Genomic DNA, 17,834 nt, shown 5'->3' with positions numbered 1-17,834 from the left:
TTTTGACACTTGATGAGTTTGATGAAAACATGCCATTTCTATCTGTTTATTTTTTAACTTCCCAAACCCGAGTCAGCGACACATCCATCTTCTTGATTGACTGACAATAAAGATTGAAAAAAGGAAACCAAGCTTTTATGCATAACGAGGCGATATTAACTCATTGAGATGTTTAAAATGGGTAAAAGGAGTAATGTATCGAAAAAGGTTGGGAACCACTGGTTTTCTTGCCAGCACCATTTTTCTAAGTACCTAAAGGGATAATTTCAAAACAACGGTAAAATTTATTGCATTCAATAAGCTTTTCTGCAGCTTCAATACAAGTAATAAATAATTATAGTTCTAGTAAGTTACTGTAGCAGAAGTACAATCAACGCTTCAATAATCTCTTTCGCAGCAAATCAATTTCTAAACAACTGTCTACTTTATCATATTGTGCAAACAGACACCTGCTAGGAAAACCACTAACATGGCACTTTCAATTAAAGAAAAATCAATCATTTTTGCATTTTTATTAAAGCTTGCATCGTTAAAATCCATTAGGCTTTTAATATATTATTCATGTGCACTGGGTCGAAACTTGATCTTGTACTGACATTTATTGTTATATCATTACAGGCCATATTTGATAAGTATGTCCCAATCATGTAACATCTATGAACAGACAATAATTATTAAATGAAGCATAAAATTGAACAAATTACACCAGCATGGCAGTTGAGCTGTCTGACAACAAGCTGTGATATGTTATTCAGGTTCATAATCTCAATAAAACTTATTATAGTATATGCAAGCAGAACCACTATACAAAAATAAGTGAATGAATTTGAACACCCTAACTATAATAAAAACATAATAATTGTAGCGAGTGAAGAGTATTTTATCATGGTTTGAGTTTAGTAAAAGGCTGAAATGAATACGGCCTTCATATAAGGTGCTTCGTTAAAATAAAATCTTCATGGCCTATGATTGATATAGATATACATCCAAGTCGGATACAGCATTCTTGTGTCTGTCCTATATACAGTAATCTCGCAAATATTCAACAAGTATAAACTGTCATTACAAAATTGGATCAGCCTTTTCTAAAGTCTGGCATCAGGGCAGGCACCAGATATCACTTTTTCGATCTGTTTCTCTTTTTAGACTTTGTCGCAAGCAGACTTGGATCAATTTTCTCTGGTGCTAAATCCTTCACTGTAAACAGTCTTGAGGCTCTTTCTTCCAGAGAGCCGCCACATTTTACACCTTTTTTCATTAGTAATGATTTCAAAGTTTCTAACCCGAGAGACTCTAGTTCATCTGCCGTAGAATATTTAGATAAATCAATGTCATCCACATTCAATAGTTCTTTGGAAGTGTCATCTTTTTCAACTGAATTGATAACAGCGATTTCAGTCTGATTTTGGCTGTTGTTAATTTTGTTACATTCATTGGCACTTTCTTTGCCAGTATTTTCATTTTTAATATTTCCAATAACTTTGGTTTCTTCATTAGTCTCGCTGGTGGTTTTGGAACCCGAGGTATCTGGAACTTTTATCGTTTCTGGTAATTTATTATTGGAATCTTCAGGGGTTGGTAATGCTGCGGATGTTGAGCCAGATGAAACAGAATCACTTTCAATTGTAGATATCCCAGATACCGAACTACTTTTTGCAGATGTATGTGCTTGCGTTAAGACTGAATTATTTTTGCTTGTGGATGCTCCCAACTCTAAACCATGTTTTGTGGATGAGCTTTGTAGTCTCGATGCAGATTTTAATTCATCGATGTCGTCATTATCTGAGTCACTGTCACTCATCGGTTCCTCACCGAGCCAAAGTCCTTTTTTAATTTTTGGTTCCTTCTGTTTTTCATTTGGATTGGATTTCCTTTTCTTTGTGTGTGCGATAATCCCTTTCTCAACCGCGTTATCAACATTTTCCACTGCTTCTCGTAGTTTCGACTCGTAATCTGGATCGTTGAAAAAATGTTTTGGTTGTTGTGTAAGTCTTTCCAATTTCTCAATTCGTTTCTTCTCGCGATCTCTTTCTCGTTCTGCTTTCTTTTCGAGGTATTCCACCATTTTCTTTTCATTGTTGACATCTCTCATCCTTCTTCCACTTAAATCTCTACATGCTTCCCTGGAAAAATATCACAAATGTATATTTTTATCATTGTATGTTAATCTAATATGTGGTTTCAGTGATTAGAATAGAGAGTACTCAGTAGTATGTGTACCAGGTCAGGTTAGGCCATAGCGTTATTCCGATTTTCCTTATTTTAGTTCTATTACAAGTTCGGGGATTGTTTGTGTTAGCCAATTGAATATACCCCCTGCCCATAAGCTTCCGTCCCTTTACACAACTTGATGTAAAGTTGGCGAACAAAATTAGTTACCTCCATATTGGTACAATGGTACAAATACTTCTGGATTGCCGAATAAAAGATTCCTGAATAAGTCAAATTGTCGCAACAGTGCCCTAGTGGTTACATCGTTATACTTTAGTCTAGAACAGGGGTTCCCAAGCTTTTTTTAGAACGACCCATATAACAACTTTCAAGTGTCCAGTGCGACCCCAGGTCAACATATATATTTTTCATGAAACTTTGGAGCTTCTTTCACTGGACTTTGAGTTTGGTCATGTGGTGATATTAAGTAAAATAAGCTAAAACCAAACAGTGATGTTGCAATAAGCACCTACCTTTTCTATAGCATAAGCATATAGCGATGCCTATGGGCCTGTTTTACAGTAAGCCATGGAACAAGCTGCTAAATTTAACATGATTTATCAAATCTTAAATGTTTTGTACATTCATCCTCCACCATACCTCAGCGACCCCACCGACCTCATGACCTGTTTGCGACCCCACCTACTTATCACTCCGACCCAATTTGGGTCGCGACCGCTGGTTTGGGAACCCCTGGTCTAGAAGCTATTTTTTATGATCATGTTCAAAGATAAAAGATATTTGGTATGCATAATGTAATGCCTTTCAAATATGTAGAAATGAATTAAAGCAATCTTGGAAACTTGTGACATATAGTACTAATGAAGCGTGTTGATAGGATTAGAATATCACTCAATTATGAAATGAAAAATCCAAACATTCTTTCAAAAATACACATTAAAAAGAACAAAAAATTTATGATATCAAATATGAAAAATAACAATTTAGTACCTGTTTGTCGTCTTTTCAATCTGTGCACCAATCGCTCTCAACATAGATCCAAACCCTCCTTTACCTCCTCGTAAACGTAGGCAAATTGAGTAACATTTCCCTGGTATAATAACATCTCCATCATTAGCAACTTTTCCTTCACACACCACATAGTAATCATCCAATTGTAAATGATTCGATAATTCTCCAACAAATGATATATCTTCCTGAGAAATCGTTTTCATAGATTGATCATGCAATCTAACAAAAACCTTTTTATCCATCTTTAAAATTTTAAATATCTAAAACCTACATAAAAATGCAACATAAACATGCAGTGGTTACGCACAGCAATAAAAATAGTTCATATTTAGATCACAATCATTAGATACAAGAATCGTACGATATCCTTCAGATTACAATAAATATCAATATATATATTTTCATTGGTTGATAAGTTGTACTTGTAAAGTACATATTTGAAGAGAAGAAACAGGTTGAGAACATAAAAATACCCTTCTATTGAAGTATGGGATTATTTTTCACATAAAGTATATGATATAATAGTCATTCTTATACCAGTATATGTTCATTACAATACACAAAGATAATATATCTACATTAAGTAACAAGGTTTGCACATAGCCAGAAACCGGATCACAATTTTTAATCTGTCTATTTTCCAAAATGTTTTATATGTAAATTAATTTAAGATGCAAATTGAATTTCATTAAGTGAAACTGAGCGCCAAATCAATTTTAAACACAATTGGGAATTGAAACAAGTCAAGATTGTTGAAATAGCTCAACAGCACTTTTATCTAAATAATATTCTGTTTTTGAAAATATCCAATTATAGTTTACAATATAATATCAAAGTGTTATTTGAATATTACTGTATAAAGTCCAGCTGAAATAAATCTAATTGAACATTTGCTTCAAAAAATCGAGATTTAACAAATAAAAAGGTGTACCATACAAGCATTTCAAGCAATGGAGATATTGAATGTGGTCTATGTCATGAAATAAACACGGTGTGCTCTAATCAAAAGAAAAAAATATCATACCTTATTGAGAACGCATATTAGTTGGCACAAAATAATACTGAATATTAGAGAAGCTTCAAACGCAATTGCAGTAAACATTTTTCAACTAATTTATTAAAATAAAAGCTTTAAAACTCATCAGCAAATTTTTCCAGTCAAAAATACATCTAGTATTTTCATTTTAAGAGACCTTTCTCCCTTGATTGAACCTGGGTCTGTACTTAGAAATTACGGTAGGTCAAACAAAAATCAAAATTTGAAAAATCAACGAAGCTCTATTCGACAACAGAGCTAAATAAAATTACTCTGCTTTTGAAAAAATTTGTGGGATTGCAGCAGAATCATGCTTTGCATCAAATTGATTTAAAATATTTTACAAAACTAATTGCAAGGTAGAATTCTGGAATACCAAGTCTAGTTCATATTTGGCAGGTATTTTGACGGGGAACTTTCCTCGAATCTTACCATTGATTGAAATAAAAATATAAGTGGCACACAATGATGGATGGTATTAACAAAACAATTAGAACGATTTGATCGATATAATTAAAATAAATAGAATTTCAAGTAATCCAGAGTGATAATATTGTTAAGGAAACTAGAAATTCCATAGATTCTGTTAAGCAAAGATCTACATGGGTAACGATTAAAAAATATATTCTATGAAGTTCCCAACAACAAAATACTGTGATATTTATGATAAAAGATTCTTATAAACTAAGCTGACAATTTATATTAATATTTGGTATTTTCATTTTTAACATTTAGATCAAAATACAGGTTGAAATATTTGCTCTCAAGAAACAATTTAGTACTAAATGCCTAGAATTCTGTGTTCTGCTCTGCTACTACATACCGTAACAAAAAAACGTACCCTTTTGACTGTAAAATACAAAGATTTAATAAAAACAACATTCAGAAACTAACGCCCCAATTCATGCATCTATTATTCCTCTTGGACTCTTGCTTAGCATTGTAAAAACAAGAATTTATACAAAAATATGGCAGGATTTGCAGCTTACATGAACATGAACAAATTGAGATTTTAATCGATTAATATTACAAATAAATAGGCTGTTCTTGCCCTGTAAGAAGTCTATACATGGCAGCTGGCATTGTTTTCATCTGTATTTCACCCACAGAAGTAACAAGCATTTGTACGATTTTGTCATGGGGAGTGGCTACCACACTTTGGTTATTGATTTCAATAATTCTATGACCCACCCGTACCCCACCTCGTTCTGCGATACCACCCCTCATCAAACTACAAATTATTCCGTTGTCAACAGAAAAACCAAGTTGATGTTTTAAATCTGGACGTTTGATTAACACTGATACAACGGGAGGGCAAGAAACGATATTTAATTTTACGAGAGTTTGATTACGAAGACCTTTGATGATGCTGTGACACGTCAGTAATGGAAGTCCAACCAAACTTGTGCTGTTGATAGCCATAATTTGATCTCCAATACTAAACTTCCCATTTCTTTCAATCGGACTTCCGTGTTGCAAATTTGCTAGAATCACTGTTGGAATTATAGATCCCCAACCTGATTCAACAATAGCAATTCCCATTGCTTCTCCTTTCTTTTTCTCAACCCAAATTTCTTTCACATTTTCTTGTTTGGAATAATGTACAAGATCGTCATGATACATTTCTTGAGTGTCTAATAGTTTATTAAAATCGGCTTGTGTTAGATTTTGTGGTTCGATACAATTGCTCTGTAAGAATTGTTGGTAAGCGACATTAAAGCACTGACCAATCGATTCAGCAATGAGATGCGAATCTGAAGATGACAAAACATGGCATATAATTCGTTGGCGTTTATTGGGTTCTTTACGAGATGCGTTTTCGTCATCTGGATTTTCATCATTTGAAGAATGTCGTTTAGCCATAATAACGAGAAGATCACCAACGTCGGCAATATATGAGATTGAACGCAACGTATGCCCCATCATTGTTTCTTGAGTATCAGCATTTAAAATTTTAATTTTTGAAGTAGAGATGAACAAATCGACTTCAACAGTAGGTTGTGATTCTCCGTCAGGAGCTTTAATTCTGTTTACAGCTTCTTGTGCTTGAAGCATCCTGGTGTTTTTTGCAGCATTGCGATTTGATGCAAGCTGTGTTGTTCCGAGATAATTAGCACTAAATATGATTCCTTCAATCAAGTCTTCTGGTTCACATGGTCCAGGTATATCTAAAACAAGGGGATTGAGGGAAACACTGTTTTCAATCGCTGGCGCTTTTTTTAAACCAATATCGGAGTTGTTGATAGAATTCTGACTCGATGATAATGAATCTTGAACATTTTCTGAGTCAGAAACTTTTTCTGAGATTTGCGAGGATTCATTCTCTGTTACAGGATCAGATGGCAGCTTTACCCATGGATCAGAAGTACTTGCAATTGGAGGAGTACTATAGGAAGGATGGTTCATTTCTTTGTGTTGACTCGATGAAGCACTTTTATTTTCAGAATGATTACTAAAAGACTCGTCTTTGGCATTGACAATTTCCGATGCATGGTCAAAAGTAGCATCATTACCATGTTGTATAAAGCTACCAGCTATTTCATCATTCCCAAAACTTTCCAAAGGCATAAATTTGCCAATAGATTTATTATGTTCTGGGGATTGTGGCACCACTGACTGTTTTCCAGCCAAATTGAATGGATTTATCCGATCAGTCTTGCCATCTAATGTATCTGAATCATAGCTACCATCATTTTCAACATTTTGAGAAGATACGTTTTCTGTTGCAGTACCATGTTCAGCACTGGATTCAATAGAAAGTCCATGTAAATTGTCTTCACATGCATTATCTAGAACTGAAATTTTTCCTAATGCTGATTTCAAAACATCTTCATAATCAATTGCATTAGTAGCACCTGTTGCGACAAACGTCATATTTATATCCGATCGCACTTTACTTTCCTCAAATGTCTGGGAGTTCGTCTGAGCAATTTCGACGTTATTCTCAAATGGTTCGTCTTTTGTTTTTTCGAGTTCTTCTGGTATTATTAAATTCCCTTGAGACGCAATTACTCCATTATGATCGATAACACTTTCTTCGTCACCTGCGACAGGGTCTGGTTGGTCGTCCGCAACCGTATTCATATTAAAGATCAGCTTACCATCACCAAATCCTTATTCCGGTTCTCATTACAGCATTACGGAATCGTCGCTTTCATTGATCAGACACATTCGACTGTCGGAGAATGACGTCACGTCTAAAATAGTTCTGCTTCAATGATTTTGTTTGTGACGTAACTTATCGATTGCGCAATCACAACACAATATATTTCCGCCTGATAACAAAGATTGGATATCGTGGCTGTTGTTCCCGAATTGTCATTCGCTGGGCTTAGACGTTGATAACGCGCGTTTTAGTTTTATTGCTGAGGGAAGGCGTATTATCATTCTGTTATTACATGCATTCTGTATATTCAGTTGATTGTCAGGTGAAATATGTATTAGGTGTTCGTTTGTCAGTTTGTACTGTAGGGCATTGTATTTTCAATCTCCAGATCTCTGATTGTATATACAGATATAAGGTATATCATATAATAATAGCCTCTGGATGAGTTTAAAGAATGTTTTTGTCTTGGAGGATATTAACTGTTAAGTCTGAAAGTGTTAACAATTGTCTAACTTCTGAAATTGATAAAAATTCAATGTCATTTGTGTTATTCAGTTTTTTATGGTGATCAATAACATACTAAATATTCATATAACAATAACAGTATAATATGATAAAATTTCACGCCGAGTCGAGTTAGGTACATCTCTGCATAGTTATAAAATGTAAAATGGTTGAATAAAAATTATCTCCGCCTAAATTCTCATCTTTTCATTTATATTGTCGCAACCAATTTTGTCAGTTTACTCATAGTGCACATAAACGCGCAGCAGCCATAGTGACCTTCGATGGTCATACTGCAGTACTGGCCTACACAAAACAATGTTCAAATTGCTTTGCAATTACTGAATATTGTTTTGTATTATTTTGTAATATTAACATTGTTTGTGGAAACAAAATCTTTTTCACTCTATTTTAATTCATATTTTAAATTTTATATCACATGGCACATTGTGCTGTTTTGCGCAACCTATTACTGATAACCTATTACTCAAAAATACCATCTCAATTTTATAGAAATCGTTGGAAGTTTAAGAACTACTAAACTACGTAAAAATCACTACAATTTTGTAATGGCGAGTGGTAATGTTGTGCATTTTTCGAAGCACAGAAATCCTGTTGTATTGTTGAGAAGGATTTGTCACAAAGAAGGTCAACATGGTAATAATGCAAAAGTGGCAACTGTAGCAAGACCGTATTCTCAAGGTTCTGACCAGAACAATCAAAATAATGGGAATAAAAAAATTCCAATAACACTTTTTGGTGCTATGCTGGGAATATCGAGTGGTGCAGTTCTCCTTAACAAAAAAAGGAATTCTCAGCAACCAAGCATTTTACATGCTGCGGAAGGTGAAGACAGGGCTGCTGGAGGAGGGTCATCTCGAAGGAACAATAATAACTTCATTGCTGATGTAGTTGAGATGAGTGGATCAGCGGTTGTTTTTATAGCACGTTTTGCGAAAGTTCCATTTATGAGAAAACAAGTTGAAGTTTCTCATGGATCTGGTTTTATTGTGGAGTCACAAGGACTTGTCATCACAAATGCTCATGTTGTGGGCAATCAATCAAAGTTGAAGGTGATTTATAATCTTATGTTTCGTAAGAATGATACTTTTTTAATCAGCCATTCTTTCTCACTTCAAATACTTGCTGAAAACACCACAAAAAAAAACATTTTTTAGCTGTTTTGATTGTTTCTCACAGTTTTTCCTGAAAGCAACGCAAAAGGTAGCAAACAACATTCTGCTTTGTTTCTATATTGTGCTGTTTGTTGTGTTCCACCCTGTTGTGGGTAAGACCTATTTTATATAAATAATCAGTGTTCAGTCCTATTGAAAATTAAAACAGCACCATTGTAGGATTATCGGTTTTTAAAAAATTAACCTGTAAAATCTCCCTGTATCCTATTTATCAATGCAAAAAAAATTTGAGTCTTCAAACTGATTTTTCTTAACTATTAGGTTCGTCTACAAGATGGAAGAGAGTTTGAAGGTGTGGTTCTCGGCGTAGATGAAGGTCTTGATTTAGCAGCCGTTGAAATCAGAAGCAGGGATCTACCTTATCTTCCTCTCGGTTGCTCTAATGATATCAGGCCGGGGGAGTGGGTAGTTGCCATGGGGAGTCCATTGAACCTAAAAAACACGGTAACTGCGGGAATTGTTAGCAACATTCACAGGGCAGGAAAGGAACTGGGGCTTCATGATCATGAAACAAGAGATATGGAATATATACAAACTGATGCAATGATTAATGTAAGAGAATAAATAATAATTTCTTGTGAGAAGTTCAATCCAGTTGAATTGTGATTGTTAAATAAATGATATAGCACTGAACTCATAGCACATATGTGGGAACTCCCAAAGTATGTGAACCAAGATGGCGAACACCGGAACGTAGTATGTGTACCAAGTTAGGGTTAGGCAATAATTTCAGGTACAAATACTACGGAAGTCACTTGGCTAGTCCCCGAACTCGTAACAGAACCAAAGTGAGGAAAATTGGAATAAAATTATGGCCTAACTCTAATCTGGTACACATACTACGCTCCGGTGTCCGCCATCTTGGTTCACATACTTCGGGAGTACCCATATCATGTGATGTTACAATCTTTGTGTCTATATATATTTGATCCTTGTTATCATTAAATCAGGTTTAGAAATTTACGTGTAATGTGTTCACTTTTCGTCAATATTCTGTTTCTATTTTAGTTTGGAAACTCTGGTGGACCTTTGATCAATCTGGACGGAGAGGTGATTGGTGTTAATTCAATGATGGCATCAGCTGGTATTGGATTTGCGATTCCTGTTGATTATGTTAAAGATTTCCTTACTCGCTTGAAAGAGGTACCGGTAATTCTTGATATACTTGAAAATATATTGTTAACTCTTTTATGTGTAAACTGTTTTGATGACCATCCGATTGGACAGATTATGACTTGAACTTGTGTGGTCAATACTCAGTGGCTATAAGGACCATGAACTGACACTTCATCAACTTCTTTTACTTACTAAAATATATCTCATCTCAAATATGACAGCTATCCTCATGAAAAAGGTGTTTTTACCATGCACTGGAAGATTTTGAGTGGCTTTCATTTTTCCACCACCAAGCTTTAATGAAATACATATTCACAACTTTTGCGCAACTCATTAGGTTCAATTTTATGCACAGCTGGCATAAACCTGACCTGAATAAGAAATAATTTACTAAAAATTGTTTAAAACATGTTTAGGCTTTGAAGGAAAGGAGAAGAAGCAGTTCTGGCCATGCCAGGCTCCCCACTGGTAGGAGAAAATATATTGGAATAACTATGCTTACATTGACCGAGGACATTGTAGATCAACTCAGATTAAGAAACCCAGATTTCCCAAATGTTGCGAAAGGAGTTCTAGTGCACAGGGTACAATACAACTCTCCAGCCGATAAGTATGTTTGTATTTCTTTTACACAGGGTGAGCCCAAAAAACGGAACCTAGGTCATTCGGAACATATTCTATAACAGTGGTTTCCAAACTTTTTGAAAATAATTTTATGACAAACCCCTTGCAATTTTTTTAATAATTTCAGACCTTATGTAACAAAACAAAGCAATAAAAGATCATACCAAAACTCAATGTGCGATATTGTGAAAAACGTTAAAACAAACAAAAGTATATGATGAAGTTTAATGAGAAGGGTGCACTTGTTTCGTTGTAAAACGGCATTTGTAAGCGAACTGGCATAACATCATAAACTGCTTAAAGTAACCCCCCTCCTAGCAGCGTCAGCTACACCATTGCAGTTAGTTAGTAGACCACCGCTCTGTGACATCACAATGGGACCGCTTGATCAAAACAGAAAGTGATTATTCAGTTATTCCAGCAGTGATTGTGAATCAGCAAATGGCGACAAATACGTTTTTGCAAATTTAAGCAGATTTTTTTCGTGGACTCTCCGAAAGTGCTTCACGGATCCCAAAAGGTGCGCGGACCACACTTGGGAACCACTGTTATAGAACATATTCTAGCAGTAGCAGCAGTTCAGCATTTTGCCCACCTAATTTTGAAAATTTACATTTCAAATCTTTTCATTCATTTCAATATTTATGTTTCATTCATGTATTTTCATCGTGTTTTTTGAATGAAACATACTTTCGCCTCACTCTGTTATTGTTAGCTAGTTATTCTTGAGGTGGGGGCGCAAGACTTGACGAATTCTAAAAGAGGCTCAAAAAGTTTGTTCTCTCACTGTTTTAGAGGAAGTTAAGTGTTAAATAAATTTCTTCATTTTCGTAGAGGTAATAAAGAAATTTATGGGTTCTGTTTTTTGATCATTTTATACTTATCAATTAAATGTCATATACAGTATAATTACTAAAAGATTTATCTGTAACTTTTATCTACACCAATTCACTGTAAAGTTGAATTACATAAACTTTTTTTCAGGGCTGGAGTTCAAGATAATGATGTAATCATAAAAATTGATGACAAAGATATTTTCTCTACTCAAGATGTTTTTCAAGCATTGAGCAAATCTAACATTCAATTAACTGTTATTAGAGGTGATAAAACCATCAAACTACGAATTGAACCAGAAGAGGTTTTGTGATATCTGACTGAATATTTTAGATGGGTTTGAAAGATGTAGGCGAAAATGAAAAAAAAAAACTCTGTGATATGCTGGTTGAGTTGCAATATGTATGTTAAAGATATTTATTGCTTTAGTATTGTGGTAACACGACACAGTCACAAACTTTTATGGGCAATGAATGTGCTACTTAAACACTTCAGAAATATCAAAAGAGTGATATATGTTACAGCCCTGTTTGCTTTTTTACTAAGAAGAAGAGTAATATTCTATGAAAGAGTTTTTAGGGTATCACTGTGGTATTTTCATTTTTGCTATGTCATATAGCTCAGACATCATATTGGTATATTACGATTAAATGCTGAGTTTTACTGACTCTGGATGATCAATGTATTGGTAATTTTTCAACATTGACATTATATGACTGTATGTTTTTCCAAGAAGTTCATACTTTCTGATTGTATTAATTGTAAACATTTTGTGGAAAACATTTTGTGGTGTTTTCAAGAATTGAAATAAAAGCTGATAATTACCAATCGTGGGCCAAAATAAACTGCAATTCGTTATCGATTGCTAATGTCAGTCTTCTCACGTGTATCACATTCTTTTAAAATACTGTCACATGATGCCAGTTTTATTTTCATCTTCTCACTTACTCAGTAAATTGTATACCTTTTAAATCATACTTTTCATTATTTTTTATTTTGATGCATTGTGCATTGCTTATATCTCCATAATCAGACAGTTTGATGTAATACAGGCAGCATTCTATGTTTTTTATAAGCTATTGCTGTTGGTCCCTTTTCACAGGTATTGTTTCTGCCACTAGTACAACAAAGAACTGAAATTTTTCAATTTTGGTCGTTTTTTTCATGAATTCTATTTTTTGTGAACTGTTGCTTTTTTTCTTTTAACCAGTGTCATCTTATTTTGGAAATGTAATTTTTTTAGCAGCATTGTAATAATTTTGATTCTTTGTATGTGTTAAAAACATTTTTTTAAAACAATTCAGTTATCCTCATGTATTTTGAACATGAGATTTCTTTATTATTGGTCTCTGTTCAGTATTTGTAGCAAATATATTACTGTACATTTAAAACACAATTTGTTGCCATATCAATACTTTGCTTAAACATGGAGACTTTCCACAGAAATATTGCATTATTGTCTTGCTTGATTTTGTAATGTGTTTTTGGCATTTTGCATTTGATAAAGAATGGTGAAATGAGGTGCATTGGTGCGATTTTATTTTAATAAGCCTACTCTGTGATGCAAAGACAGCTTACACACTTTGTGTACAACTTTACCGAATTTATATTTTCGCCAAAGTTTTTGCCCTGAAGTCTGAATATTCATTAGCTGTAAGATACATAGAAAACTTCTGACCAATAGAAGTGGGAAGAAAGTAACCACCACCTGCCATTTCTGTGCCTTATTTGCATAGCTATCCAGAATAAAGTTGTGAGGGATAATAATGTCCTTGTACAATAACTAGGGATGGGACGAGTCCGGCATTACAGAGATTCGACGAATCCGAGTAATAGGTCAAGATCGAATCTCACGAGTCCGTGACGTCACAATGGAAAAGCAGAAAAACACGTTTTTGGCCATGCTACAGCAACGTCCGCTCACAAACATACATCGTAGCTCATATTTTTTGCCTAATGATTCTGTCTGTCTGGATATAAATCTGTTTGAATATTATTAGATACGAATTTATTTTGAACTTATTGGTTCAAGAAAAGACGGAAAATGTCAAAACTGGGGATTTAAAACATGAGATACAGAAGTACGACATCGTGCGATCTCATAAGCGAGAAAACACGACGAGACGAGCTACCAACTAGAGGTAAGATCGGGCCCGACCCAGGCCCGTGGGTATTAAACTCGACCCGACCCAAGCCCAACTAATTAACTGGATTTGCAGGCCCGAGCCCGAAGCAAACGAAATTTCATAGTTTATTTATGAGTTCTTTGAATTGTCATTGCAAGAGTTTAGTACAGTATGTGTCGTGTTGACGAGGCAGCTTCTGTTTTTTTGCAGACCACGGTCTCTCGTGGCCAGAACGTCTCATTTAAAAAAAAAAGTCCGCGATATAGAAGCCCGACCCGAACGTAATTATTGACATTTCAGGCCCGACCCGGCACGAATTTCGGGTCGGGCTTCAGATCCAACTATCAACATATTAGACCTCGAACTTGGGAGCAGTGCCAGATCATGAACCCCAAACACTCAAGACTTTGGTGCCCTATATATAAAATATAATAATAGGAATGTAACCAGTGGTGGGATTCAAATTTTTTGACAGCCGGTTCTTTCACAAAAGTTATATTTTTCAGCCGGTTCTGTAACAAACAGAAAATGGACAGTAACCAGGGCTCGGCGGTGTGGCGCATGTGCTAAGCGTTAGGAATACACTCGCCACAGCATCTTTGATTACCCTTTGTGGGTTCGCAGATTCGAATCTCATGCGGGGATGATCATGTGCGAAAGGATTACTGGACTCCTCGCCGCCGTAGGGTTCACGTAACCGCTGGTCGGTTACGGCTTCCTCCACCGTCAAGTCCATGCTTTCGAAAACAAATATAACTGGCTAACTGATCCCATACCCGACCTGGACTGGTAACCGGACGAGTAGCCGTTGTTCGCCATATGATTAAGCCGCCTTATCGGCTTTCCTCTGCCCCGGGGTAAATATGTAAATCCTATCCTATCCTAATGATAACCGGTTCGCTGAGTTCATAAAATTCCGTGAGACGATTCTATAGAGCCGGTGCGAACCGGCTGAATCTCACCACTGAATGTAATTACTGTTTGAAGGCCAGATTATAATTAATTAACATTTTATTTTTTATGTCTATAAACACAGGATGTTCCTTTAGAAAAAAAAAATATTTATTTCAAGCGGGATAATACTGAGGGCTGAATTGCATTGAACGCTGAGGCACTATTGAACACTCGGCTATGAAAATTTCTATTGTCCCCCTTTTCCTTGGTGTCGTAAGCACGTGTTTCTTTTGGTTCCATTACATTTGAACCCACGTACATTTGAACCCACGACGATTGCACCGGCATACTATTGCACCTATGAAAATTTTCGTTGTTTTACGGATATTTGAACCCCTACTGACCCTAACCCAGTGATTTCCCTACACCCCCCCTATAGAGGGTGAACACCCCCCCTAAAATTTCAAACACCCCCCCTAATTTTGAGGTGCGATTCCGCACTGAGGGGTTCTAAACCGCAGTCTGCGGGCCAATTACGGCCCGTGGTGGTACCTTTTGAGTTTTAGATACCGTCTATTGTTACATCATTATCACAGTTTAAACACGTTTATTTCGTAACAATTGAATTATTCCGGTATCTTATGTATACGTATGGTTATTAGGATTACACACTGCAGTATTTTAGATATCAGCCGTATATTAAGAAAGCTTAAAGATGTCACAAAACGAAAACTAGGCACTGAAAACAGACTTTTTTTAGATGAATGACAGCGTTGTTTATTTCTTTATTGAAAAGAATCAAACTTCAGCGATTTGTCTTCTTACCAACAAAATATTTCAGTTCTGAAGGAATACAACATTATGCGACATTATGATCAGTTGACGAGCTTATTCCCAAATTTAATTCATACAAAAGTCAAACAAACATGTTCAAAAAAATTAGAAATGTGTAACAAAACAAGCCATAAGTAGCCATTCATACAATGCCAGATGAGCAAGTAACTTCATTAGTCACTATCAGTTGCAACTTGCAAATTACTTGTTGAAACGTAGTAGTATATATTTACGGTTGAAAGCCGTGCTTGTTATCTATTCCCCGGGAATTCTATCAGCTAAATATTATAATTATTGATTTCATCACATAACAAACTGCGATGTTAGGTGTATCTAAAATCAAGCTTAGAGCCTATTTTGGTGCCTATTTCTCAAATTTTTCTCAGGGCGCTTGAGCGCGCCCTGAACCCCAGCCGTGTCGTCCCGCACTTTTCTTCCCTCCCCTTTTCTGGCCCTACAATTACATTCTGCTGTGGATTTCGGCTCGCGTCAATCAACTTGGGGGGGCCCCCATGTAGCCTACATCGTTTCTTAAATACATACCATTTTTTTAAGAATACAAATAGCCTATTTTTATATCTAACCAATGACATTAAACAACATGATAGGCAACTCTGACGTCACTCCATAAGACTACAGGCGAAAGATTGTATTTCATGATACGCTCCAATGCACATATTTCTCGTCGCCTTTCGCGTCCGTTTTCCGCTCGCTTTTGCTACTCGGCGTCTTTTTTACGTGTAGTACCTGTCTTTTTGCACCTGTAATGAAACAAAATAATCTCTATATCTAAGAAGTTTTGCTCACTTGGAAAGCTGTAAAGAGCAATTCTGGACATCATAGACGTTTTTTTTTATCAGAGAAGATTACAAACGCGATAGCGGAAAGATTTGTGTGGAACATTTTGCAGATAATGACAAAGTTCAAAGTTAGTAATTTAAATGTTTGCGCTTAATCATTGAAATTTCATTTAAAGAGGGTGTCATACAAAACTGTGCTGTGATACAATTCCATAACACAAAGTTTGCACCTATCGAACTTGCTTTTGTAGGTGAATTTATTAGACATATTACATATTCAGTTAATCGTAGGTAACATTGCTGGTACATAATGCATCGTAGATAGGTTTGTTTAAATTTAGGAATTTAGCTCATAGCTCACTAATTAATATTATCTTCTATGCGGTAGGTTGCAGGGCTGAATTCAACTTGCAGCCTTACCGATCACCTGACGATGCTCATTTAGTTTGGCTCGAGCAAGTCTTCTTGAAATGCTTGTGTGGATGGAAACTACCTATATTTTTTGCCTTCCTCCGATTTTAGACAAATTTATTATGAGGGATTTCGCATATAATTCTCATTGATTGTTGGCTGTTTATAATTCCTATGATTGTGAATTCTGGTTATAACAAAGAGTTAAAAAATTTTTTTATCTAATTTACTGGTACCTTTTTCTTGTCAATACTCCAAGCTGAGGTAATAAACAAGACAATACATTTATGTCTTCTGGAAGCAAAATATGCACACTAATTAATAGTTTGGCACATTGAGATAATACATCATGACAGAAAATACAAGTTAAAGATATGTATGACCATCACATGGTAATTAAAATTAAAAAAAATTAATAGGGGCTGTGGAGTATGAAAAGTTCAAGACAAAGAAAAGAACAAATGTTCATAGCTCATGAACTCTCAATTTTGCCTCCATTGCTTTGTGAAGGCCAATATATTTCGAGTGGCTGAATTGGTTTACCTTTATGATAGCAACGATTTTGTATTTAATATAGCGAGATTATTTCAATTTAATTGAAGTGATATTATTTCCCAAAGCAATGCTTGAATCGTCTAGAATAGATCAGTGGTGTCAAACTTATGGGTTTTCGAGAGCCGCATTGCATTATGGAAATTGTAAAAAGAGCCGCAAACAGTTTTTGATAATGTATACTTAAAAGATATTTCTAAGATAGTTTTAGTTTGTGACATATATTGTGATGCAACTAAACAGTTGGATTAAGTTGTATTATTTTCTTCAATTTCAAATGCAATTACATATTAATATTTGCATTCCACTATTATTGCAACATTTGCAAGTTACTGTATTTATTATAAAAAATCATAAAATTCTATGTACAACCATCAAAATCATTTTTGAACAAGCTTTAAATGAGGAAAGAATAATACATACACTAAAAATAACTTAATCTAAATATATGAACCTAAAATTAACAAAAATACTACAGTATAAACTCAATGTTTTAATAATTACATTTGTCCTGACGTTTGGCATCTTTTTTGTGTCACCAGCATACTAAGGCCAGGCTGAAATGATTTTATAGTACCAACTCTAACTAACGAGGCCACATGATCATGGGTTAATCTG

The 17,834-nt window shown here is 35.2% G+C and overlaps 3 protein-coding genes across 3 annotated transcripts; 1 reads left to right on the top strand and 2 right to left on the bottom strand.

The window, feature by feature from the left end:
• Positions 1-497: 497 nt before the first annotated feature.
• LOC120344805 (splicing regulator SDE2-like) lies at positions 498-3,443 on the bottom strand. The gene is made up of 2 exons (XM_039414116.2): positions 3,163-3,443; positions 498-2,123 (listed from the first exon to the last, which is right to left on the bottom strand). Exons 1-2 carry the CDS (start codon positions 3,423-3,425, stop codon positions 1,118-1,120), a joined length of 1,269 nt encoding a protein of 422 aa, XP_039270050.2. The 5' UTR covers positions 3,426-3,443; the 3' UTR covers positions 498-1,117.
• Positions 3,444-3,450: 7 nt separating this feature from the next.
• On the bottom strand, positions 3,451-7,416 carry LOC120344803 (amyloid-beta A4 precursor protein-binding family A member 1-like). Its single transcript, XM_039414114.2, has one exon. It carries the CDS (start codon positions 7,301-7,303, stop codon positions 5,246-5,248), a length of 2,058 nt encoding a protein of 685 aa, XP_039270048.2. The 5' UTR covers positions 7,304-7,416; the 3' UTR covers positions 3,451-5,245.
• Positions 7,417-8,330: 914 nt separating this feature from the next.
• Positions 8,331-13,123, top strand: LOC120344804 (serine protease HTRA2, mitochondrial-like). The gene is made up of 5 exons (XM_039414115.2): positions 8,331-8,902; positions 9,287-9,577; positions 10,034-10,168; positions 10,558-10,751; positions 11,750-13,123. Exons 1-5 carry the CDS (start codon positions 8,399-8,401, stop codon positions 11,910-11,912), a joined length of 1,287 nt encoding a protein of 428 aa, XP_039270049.2. The 5' UTR covers positions 8,331-8,398; the 3' UTR covers positions 11,913-13,123.
• Positions 13,124-17,834: the final 4,711 nt, after the last annotated feature.

The sequence above is a fragment of the Styela clava genome, chromosome 5 (genome assembly GCF_964204865.1).
Source record: "Styela clava chromosome 5, kaStyClav1.hap1.2, whole genome shotgun sequence".
NCBI classification, from domain to species: Eukaryota; Metazoa; Chordata; class Ascidiacea; order Stolidobranchia; family Styelidae; genus Styela; species Styela clava.
The sequence above is the reverse complement of the archived record's forward strand: the minus strand, read 5'-3'. Positions and strand labels throughout refer to the sequence as shown.

What these genes read in the sequence shown, in the direction of transcription:
- LOC120344805 (XM_039414116.2), bottom strand. Translation starts at nt 3,425, where the DNA reads ATGGATAAAAAGGTTTTTGTTAGATTGCATGATCAATCTATGAAAACG. An exon ending in ATTGAAAAGACGACAAACAG is followed by an intron (nt 2,124 to 3,162) that starts GTACTAAATTGT and finishes ATATTTTTCCAG; the next exon opens with GGAAGCATGTAGAGATTTAA.
- LOC120344803 (XM_039414114.2), bottom strand. Translation starts at nt 7,303, where the DNA reads ATGAATACGGTTGCGGACGACCAACCAGACCCTGTCGCAGGTGACGAA.
- LOC120344804 (XM_039414115.2), top strand. Translation starts at nt 8,399, where the DNA reads ATGGCGAGTGGTAATGTTGTGCATTTTTCGAAGCACAGAAATCCTGTT. An exon ending in GCAATCAATCAAAGTTGAAG is followed by an intron (nt 8,903 to 9,286) that starts GTGATTTATAAT and finishes CTTAACTATTAG; the next exon opens with GTTCGTCTACAAGATGGAAG. An exon ending in TCCTTACTCGCTTGAAAGAG is followed by an intron (nt 10,169 to 10,557) that starts GTACCGGTAATT and finishes AAACATGTTTAG; the next exon opens with GCTTTGAAGGAAAGGAGAAG.